General features: G+C 50.2%; 1 protein-coding gene across 1 annotated transcript; it reads right to left on the reverse strand.

Annotated features, from left to right (window-relative positions):
• Nucleotides 1–3,418: 3,418 nt before the first annotated feature.
• Nucleotides 3,419–9,345, reverse strand: LOC129484119 (translation initiation factor IF-2). The gene is made up of 2 exons (XM_063641824.1): nt 8,339–9,345; nt 3,419–5,670 (listed from the first exon to the last, which is right to left on the reverse strand). Exon 1 carries the CDS (start codon nt 9,299–9,301, stop codon nt 8,498–8,500), a length of 804 nt encoding a protein of 267 aa, XP_063497894.1. The 5' UTR covers nt 9,302–9,345; the 3' UTR covers nt 3,419–5,670; nt 8,339–8,497.
• Nucleotides 9,346–9,575: the final 230 nt, after the last annotated feature.

Genomic DNA, 9,575 nt, shown 5'->3' on the forward strand with positions numbered 1-9,575 from the left:
TGTATGCTATTAGCATCGAGAGGGTAGAGGCCAGGGATATTGATAAACATCCTACAATACCCAGGACAGTTCCCCTCAACAAAGAATCATCCAGCTTAGACTGTCAATAGTACCAAAGTGGAGAAACACCGCAGAGATGGGCGAACCAACTGGCACGGCTGAGTTCCCATTTGGCCTACTGGCTCCTATGGCCCAACTGAGTAAGAGCAAGAGAAGCTTAGCGGCTGTCACAAGAAATATGGACTTGTGATGTGCAGCCAGGAACCATCTTGGATCAAGCCTCAGTCAGAGGCCCCAACACCTTGGGCAGTTTCCCCTTAACTGAACTCCCAGCCGTAAGCCCAGCCGGCCCAGCTTGGCACTCGTCTCTCTGACTCATTCTGTTGGGTTTCTCTCGCTCTTTGGTGGAAGGGCACCACACTCTTTTCCCGCCCCATCTGCCTCGCTGATTATTTTCAGCTTGGCTTGCAGAGGTCCAACACTGCAATTACTCCCCAACCTCAATGGCTCCTTCTGAAAATAACATTTGGGTCGAAGAAAACCTCAGTCTGGTGGGCTGGATTTTATACTAAACAGTTAAAGAATGGGTGTGGGCAAGGGGGTGGGGGTGGGGACACGGGAGTGGCACGATGGTACAATTAAGAGAAGAATCTGGAAGAAGGGGAAAGGAAAGGAAATGGAGAGAGGGAAGAGGTGGTGGTGGTAAGCGCTGTTGCAGAAAGAAAATAGATGGGCAGGGGTCATCAATTTTCTAAAAGTCTTACACCAAGTCTTCATTTCCGCCTCTAATTGAAGGTTTTGTTTGCTGTAATAACCCATCCCCACCCCCAATCTTTGAGGCCTGGGAAATTCATGTCTGCCTGGGGCCAGGAGAATTAGTCTATGGGCATACCAATCTTTATCCAAGTTAGTGACCAGATTTTCCAACCCCAAAATAGAAGACACATGGTCTGACATACGCTTTTCGTTCTCTTTCCAGATGAGAATGGCAGTCTGGGAAATGTAGTTTTAATGTGGATAAGGGGAATTTCTAAGTGTTTCCATGGTCAATGGAGGACAGTAGATAGGATTCAAAGTAGGGATTGTCACGGACATCAGAGATTTATGGGTTACTTTAGAGAAGAAAATGATATTATTCTAAGTGAAGTAACTCAGGAATGGAAAACCAAACATTGTATGTTCTCACTCATAAGTGGGAGTTAAGCTATGAGGATGCAAAGGCATAAGAATGACACAATGGACTTTGGGGACTCGGGGAAAGAGTGGGAAGGGGGTGAGGGATAAAAGACTACAAATTGAGTGCAGTGTGTACCGCTCGGCTGATGGGTGCAACAGAATCTCACAGATCACCACTAAAGAACTTACTGATGTAACCAAACACCACCTATTCCGCAATAACCTACAGAAGTAAAACAATAATAAAAATAAAAAAAGAAGAAAACGAAACATGGGGAATGAGAAACTTTGTCCCATCCAGGTAAAGGGGAGGAGGTGGATCTAGGGAGTGTGGAAAGAAATGCCCAGAAGCACCCTTTGGATTCCAAAGGTGCTTTTTAAAAAAAAGGTGCTTTAAAGGGTGTTTAAAAAAAATTTTTTTTTTTTAAATTTAAAGGCTGATTGACCTACCTCCTATGACTGTCGTGAGAATGAACTGAAGTTTGCAAAACGTAGGCCCTTGCACTTAGCACTAAGTAACCAATAGTTCATGAGTGCTGAGAAAGATTCTTGAATGCAGTTCCTTAATGCTTGTTGGCATTTCTGCCTGTTCTGTGTCACTAACTCAACTTGCCCTGTGGGGACCTCTCAGGGTCAGCCCATTGACCTCTTTGGGTAGTGATGCCAGTGCTGCCCACTGTTACAGAATGTGCCCTCAGGAGGAGTCCTTAGAAGGCTAGAGGGTCCTTCAGCCTCCCATGTGGATGGCTCCATCAATCTGGAGGGGAAAGAAAAGGCCTTCCTCTATTCAGGGCCCACTTTGCTCATCATTCAATACTATTTTAACGGGTGGCCACCATGTGCCAGGCACTGGGCTGGGTACTGGAGATACAGCAGTGACCAAGGCAAGACTCTGTGCTCAAGGAACTTCCAGTCTAGTGAGGGAGGCAAGTATTTACAGTACGGTGCTATTCAGTGCTACCGTCCCAGTAAGTATCAAGTGCCAGGAGAGCAAATGGGAGGGGCCCAAACTGAGCCTTAGAAGGAAGAAGAGAACTCTAAACTGGGACAGATGTCCTGAGTGGTTGGATCAAGGGTGTGTGAAGAAATTATGATTCTGGGCCGGGCGTGGTGGCTCATGCCTGTAATCCCAGCATTTTGGGAGGCCGAGGCAGGTGGATCACGAGGTCAGGAGATCGAGACCATCCTGACTAACACGGTGAAACCCCATCTCTACTAAAAATGCAAAAAATTAGCCGGGCGTGGTGGTGAGTGCCTGTAGGCCCAGCTACTTGGGAGGCTGAGGCAGAAGAATGGCATGAACCCGGGAGACAGAGCTTGCAGTGAGCCGAGATCGCGCCACTGCATTCCAGCCTGGGTGACAGAGTGAGACTCCGTCTCAAAAATAAATAAATAAATAAACAAATAAATAAATAAATAAATAATGATTCTGCTCATTTTACAGATGAAGAAACTAAAAGCTTCAGATCATAAAATTAGTAACGGCAAAACCAGTACCTGAACCCTGGCTGACTGGATTCTCACGCCCCCCTATGCCAGTACCCTGTGTGCCCAGCTCCCAGGTAGCCTTCATCCAGGCCCTGATATTTGATCTTGACCTTGAAAGAGGGGTAAGATTTGGAGAAACTGTGGGTCCTCCTTGGATAGGGCAGCCATGTAGGCTCTGGAGACAGGCTAGTGGAGTTTGCATCCTGGCTCTGTGATCTTGGGCAAGTTACTTAACCTCTCTGTGCCTCGTTTTTCTCCTTTAAAATGTAAACAACATCCACCTTCTAGGGTGTCATAAGGAGTAAGACTGTGTAAAGTGCTTAGAACAATGCCTGAGACATTGACAATCACTCAATATGTTAGGTAGTATTACCTCCAGAGTTTTTGTTTGCTTGTTTTTGAGACAGGGTCTCACTGTCACCTAGGCTGGAGTGCAGTGGCACCATCATAGCTCACTGCAGCCACAAGCTCCCGGGCTTAAGCAATCCTCCCATCTCGCCTCCCCGGTAGTTGGGACTACAGGCGCGTACCACTATGCCCAGCTAATTTTTGTGTTTTTAGTAGAGATGGGCTTTACCATGTTGCCCAGGCTGGCTGACCTCCCAAAGTGCTGGGATTACAAACATGAGCCATTGTGCCCAGCAATTACCAGAGTTTTTCACCAAATGTGGTAGACGAGACAATTTACCTAACATACACAAACATATATATATATATATATATATATATTTTTTTTAAAGGCTGGTCAAGTGGAGAAGGAAAGAAAAAAGAAAAGAAAGAAAGAAATCTGTAACTGGATGTGATCAATTAGTTGCAAACACCACTGCACTCAGACCAGCCCATATACATATATTTTTTATTTTAATAGTTTTGAATTTATTTTCAGCCTGTAGCTTTGCTAATGTTATTGCTTAGGGCAAAGCTACCTAAAAAAGGGAAACGGTTTAAAGTTAAAGTTAATAAAATAAAAGTCTATTAAAATATATAATAGAGGTGGAATGTGGATATGGAAGCAAATCGTGAAGGCAATACCCGAACGGCTGAAAATTTTGGAAAATAATCGGTGACGTCTCCCGCTCATAAAACCTAAAACAGATGAGCGAGGCAGGGGAGATACTGACCAAGGCGGCATCAAAACCTTGCCTCCTTCCCGCCCCGTAGCCACTATGCCTCCCTTGTTAAGAAAGTGTGTGGTGTGAGGGCCCAGGCCCGCGAGGCTTGACTGTGCTTCCGAGCTGTGGATCCTGGACAGTGCTGCGGATCGGGGGGCGCAGGGGAGGGACGCTGAATCCAAAGGCCCAAATCTGGAAACCGAAAGCCAACTTCCCAACTTCGCTCTGCCGGCGCGTTTGGGGAGATTTGGGCCTCTCTGATTTTTTTGGATCACTGGGTCAATCAGTCAGCCAATGCCTCGGGAGAAGTTTAATTAAGCTCAGATCGCGGGCGCGAGCTGCCAGAGGTCTCTCTGGCCGACCGGCCCCGCCCCCCGCACATCTGGTGAAAAGCTCCCCCTCCGCCCTTTGGGGGCGGGGCCGCAGCCCGCGCATGCGCGTCGGCTCGGTTCCCGGCGCCCCGCAGCAGGACTCAACTCCCAGAACAGCGTTGCAAACTGTTGCATCAGACAGCGAGCAGCCGGTCGGGCCGCCAGGGTTTCTAGGAAGATAGGAAGGGTTTGAGATCCTCTGTGGTCGCCTGGAGCTTTGGCTGTCACTCACGGTGTTTACATGCCGGTAACACGATCCCCTAAAATATCAAGCTTGCTCCCGTCAGAGGAGGGCCATAGCCACAGGTGAATTCCCTGAACGCCTTTGCTCCTGTCCTCACTCCACGCCCTGACCCAGGCGGGACTAACTGAACTGGTCTTGGTCTGCTTTATTAATGGCAACGGCCCTGAAGGAATGAGCTGGGTTCGATTTCTCTTCCCAAGTAGAAGAATGCCCCCTGAGGAATTTCTCACTCTGTGAAAGTGCAGAACTAATTTCCCCTGACAAGTGCTATTGCCGGTTCCCAAAAGGGTTTGGAAGGATCCCAGCAGAAATGTCCAGTGGTTTCCAAATCTCTTTACCCCAGCAGCTGGACACACAGACCCTGAGCTAGGAGCCCCTTTGGGCATCCAGAACTTCTTGGTGGGTGGACCCACGTCCTTGACACATAGGTCTTCCTTTTGTCGTATCTCAGGCCCCTTGTTATGAAGACTTTGGATATTAGCCAGAAAATGCACAACCACAAATTCATGCACACATATATATTGAGTGGCACACATATACAATGAGTTCTCTGGGTCCAAATGGCTTTAGCAACTCAGGTCGGTGGAAAAGTCGTCCTTACGTTCCCTCACTCTTCTGGCCTCTGGGCCTTTCTTCCTCAAAGAGAGAAAATAGTGCTGTGTCTAGAAGGGATAGGACAAGCTAAGGCAGGTGGGTGGGATATTCAAGAAGAATAAGAGCACTGATTTGGAATCTAGTTTTTAAAGGCATTTTCAAGGACAATCTGAATCCCATGGCTCAATCCTCTTTGTTTTTTTTGGAATGGGTCAAGACCAAGATCATTCAGTATTAATGGATTTTCCAGAAAGACAAAAACTGGCAATTTACCTTGAGCATTCTACTTCTTTAGGGTGTTGATGATGAAAGTCTATTCCCTGTGAATAATTTTGAGAACTAAAACAGACCTAGTGTCTTCTTTCCCCTTCATTATTATGAATCACTCGATCCCAAGATTAAAAAAAAAAAAAAAGACCCAGAAGACTCATCAGCATTATTCGATGTGTCCCTTGCCAGACAGTCACTGTTGTTTGTTTTAGCCAGCATTTTCCTGTGAACAGTGGAGTATTATGTCACTATGGGATTTTCATTGTAATAGATGTTTCATAAATATGACCTGAATTATTTCAGTTGTCACAGCGTTCTTATGAACTGAAGGAAAGCCAACTAGGAAAGGATGGGAAGGCACTGGAAGGTCCTGGAGCTAGAACATTCCCAAGTTCTGCTCCTGAAGGTCTTCTTCCTGAAGGGAAGAAGAAGCAGACTGAGGAAAGCGCAAAGAAGTCCAATAATTTTGCAGGAGGCTACCTGGGATGGCCAGGGTATTGGGTGAAGAGGGATATTCTTCCAGTTTAAAGGCATAGGGCAATACAGTCAGAACTATTAAGTGACAAGTCCCATGACTTGGTTTTCCTTGTTTGGAAAAACCTCCAGTTGGTGGTTCCAGAGCTGAGCAGTCACTCTACTTCACCAAGCCTAGTGACATCATCACCTATTGCCTCACCTTGACTGAATTTCCAGAGCAAATTTCTGGCAAAGGGAGGGGTCTGAGGAGTGACTGAGATCTAGAGGACAGGAAAATCACCCCAGAAGCCACACTTCAAAACCATAAGCAGGCCGGGCGCGGTGGCTGATGCCTGTAATCCCAGCACTTTGGGAGGCTGACGTGGGCTGATCACCTGAGGTCAGGAGTTCGAGACCAGACTGGCCAACATGGTGAAACCCCATCTTTAGTAGAAATACAAAAATTAGCCGGGCGTGGTGGCACACGCCTGTAATCCCACCTACTCGAGAGGCTGAGGCAGGAGAATCGCCTGAACCCAGCATGCAGAGGTTGCAGTGAGTTAAGATTGTGCCATTACACTCCAGCCTGGGCTACAAGAGTGAGACTCCGTCTCAAAAAATAAATAATAATAATAATAAATAAAACCATAAGCAACGTGGCTGCCCAGATGGTCAGATGATACAAGCATGTACTAAAAGGGTGATTTGTTTTACACATTCATTGGGCAGTCACAGATTCTAGACACTATACCAAGCCCAGACCGAGACAAAGCTTCTACCCTAAGGGCTTATGATCTAAATTCCTTGTGGAAAGTCTGTTTTTGAAATGTTTAAGGCATCTCATTTAATCCTCATTTCCATTTCAAGTCATGTACCTCCTTCCTGAGAAACCCACCACATTTTAAGTTTGTAGCTGGCTTTCCTTCTGTTTTTGCTATTTATGTGCCAATTTAAAGGGTGGGGAGAGCCACATTAATTTTAAAATAAAACACAAATAGCAAAATGAGGCTTGGTTAAAGGAAAAACCACAAAAGGGATTTTTTTTTTCTTTCTCCCATACTTTTCAGATTTTCCTAGAACCACCTTTATTTTCTCAGAGCCCAGACATAGAAAGTGAGTGGGCCTCTCCGGATGCTCTTCCAAGTTAAAGCCAAAAGCCTCATTCCTATTCTCTCCTTGCACCTTTAGGTTTTGTTTTTCTGTTCAACATCTGAGTCCCACATTGGGGACTCAAGCTGGTCAAGCCTCCCATGACATGTGGTATTTCTATGCACTCTCAGCGTAGATCTTGATTTGTTTTTCATGATTTGCATCTTACCTCTTCTGTTCAATTGTTTCAGCGTGTACATTCTGGGTGATGAGAACATAGCTTTAAAGTCAGACACTCCTGGGAAGAATCCCAGCTTTGCCACTTACCAGCCTTGTGACCTCATCCATCAAACAGCAATCATCATCCACACCTCTTAGGGCTGTAGTGAGGATTAATGAGTCAAAGCACATAAAGGGCTCAGCGCAAAAGAAGCACTCTGTACCCCGTAGCTATTATGAAAATAGATCCTTTCATCTATGCGCGCCTACTTAACCAACCCTCCCCATACCCACCGTATTTTGGAGAAGAGAAAAATTAGTCATTTATTCCAAGTAGATGATTTATCCCTATTTTAAATCACCAGAGGGCGAGAGGGGGAGGCAAGGCTGAATTTGACTTGCAGACACCTAGGCCTTTTAATGGGATGGGAATCAGTGTCCGCGCCACTCAGCACATGACAAAACCCGCTGTCCAGGGACTGGGGAAGCCTTGAAGGCCGGTGGTGGGATGGCAGGAGCACAGAAGATGGGGAAAAGTGGTCAGGGAAAGCAGGTCCAGGGCCGAAATGGTGGGCCGGAGGGATGGCAGCCACCAGGAAGGGAAGCTTCTTGCTTCGGGGTTCTGAGTCCGGGCGTCTGCAGGCCGACGTCAGCCTGCCCCGAGGTCCCGGTGACAGTGAGATCCAAGGCGTGTGCGGCAGCGCCCTCTGCCGGCCTCGCGGGGCAGGCGCCCAGCCCAGAGCCCAGCCCCGCAGTTCTGCAATCGGGACTCCAGATCCCTCCGGCTGCCTCCGCCCCCGCTCCATCCCGACTGAGGACGGTGGACCCTTCCCCGACTAGATTCCCGGAGACGCCTCCCTATCCTACGCCTGCGGGCTGAGCAGGGACGATGCTCAGAAGCACCCAATTCACCAGGGGATCGGAGGCCGCAGGAACCTATCCAAACCCCGGAGGGGCTGCGCCTCTGGGACCCAGGGCCAGACCCTGCTGGGCTGTCGGAAGTGGCATCGCCTATGGCCAAGACCGCGGGTTCTGCGTACAGAAAGGAGCCCTGGGTTCGCTTTCTTTCTCGTCCATTTTCCAGCTAGGTGACCTTGGGCAAGGTATTATACTTAAATTTCCACGTGCCTTAGTTTCCTCATCTTTAAGATGGAGAGAAGGATCCCGTCCTTAGTGGGTTGACATGAGGATGGCATGGGGTCCGACAGCCGGGGTTGGAATTCTGGCACTGACATCAGCTAGCTGTGTGCCCTGGGGCAAGTTACTTAACCTCTCTGTGCCCGGGTTTCCTGCAAAATAGGGATAATAATGGTACTTACCTCCGAGGGTTGTTGCCTGGAAAGCGCTTAACACAGTACCTGGCACAGAGTGAGCGCTCAATAAATGGTGGCTACTATGGTTGTGGTCGTTATTATTGTTCCTAAAGGCGCTGAGCACACGAGTGGAGCTCTAGCTGGCGGCTATTATTAGTCTCTTTCTTAGGTCCAGCTATTTCTTTCCGGGCATTGTTCAAATCTTTTACCAAGAGCTCGCGTCCTTATCAGTAGCCGAAGGACAGCCAGCCTTCCCGAGTTTGGAAAGATCGAGGTTCCCCCGGAGGAGGGCCAAGGACGCGGCCGCGGGCTGCCGGGACCGGGACCTCCCGGAGGAAGCCCGCGCCGCGCCGCCTCCGCCCGGGCCTCCAAGAGCGCGTCAGAGCCGCAGTGACGTCGCCGGGCCTGCACGTGCGGGGAGCCTGAAGGGGGCCGGGAGGGCAGGGGGTCGGGCCGCTGGCAGGAGGCGCCTCGGGCCGCGCTGGGACCTTGCCCTCCGAGGCAGCCAGAAAAGGTGCCGGAAGGCCCGGCCTGGGTCCGCTGTTCCGCGCCTGCTCGCGCGGGGTGCGCTCGGGGCGCCGTCTGCCTGCAGCCCCGCGGGGAGGCCGGAGATGCCGACGCCCGCTCCGGGCCCCGGGGCCCGCTCAGCCTGGCCGGGGGAGCTGACTTCCCGGCAGCCACGCGGCGTCGGCGCGGTCCTTTGCGCCCAGTCCTTCTCGACCCTCCGCCCGCCCCGATCCCACTCCTCGTCGCCCCCCAGCGACTCCGTCCGTTTCTTCCCGCTCTGTCCTCCGTCCGGACCAGCTCGTTTGCTGTCAGCGGTGGAGAGCCACTCTCAAGTGGCACCTCCCACCTCCGGCTCCCCGCCTGCAGCCCGGGCGCGCCCATCCTCTCGCCCTCCCGACAGCTCCACGCGGTTAGCCCCGAGCGCACCGCCACTCGCCGCGTGTTGACCCGCTTATTGTCCATCGCAGAGATGGCGCGACCGCCCAGCCCCTCGTCTCGACGCCTCGCCTTCCCTCCTGAACACTTCTCCAGGCACTCTGCACTCCATCCTCATTCGCGCTTCATCCAGACCTCCCCGGGGCCCCGCCCCCCTTGGCTGTTGACACATTCCCCTGAAAGGAGACGTCTCCCCTGCACGCCTGTCTTCTTCAAATCCATCCTCCACGCTCTGCCAGAATAGCCACCTGCAACCCCTGTTTGGCCATGCCTCTCGGCTTGGGGCCGCCCCGTCTTCATG

This window comes from Symphalangus syndactylus, chromosome 6 (assembly GCF_028878055.3).
Source record: "Symphalangus syndactylus isolate Jambi chromosome 6, NHGRI_mSymSyn1-v2.1_pri, whole genome shotgun sequence".
NCBI classification, from domain to species: domain Eukaryota; kingdom Metazoa; phylum Chordata; class Mammalia; order Primates; family Hylobatidae; genus Symphalangus; species Symphalangus syndactylus.

Excerpts from the sequence above, each read along its gene's own strand:
- LOC129484119 (XM_063641824.1), bottom strand. The coding sequence starts at position 9,301 with ATGGACAATAAGCGGGTCAACACGCGGCGAGTGGCGGTGCGCTCGGGG.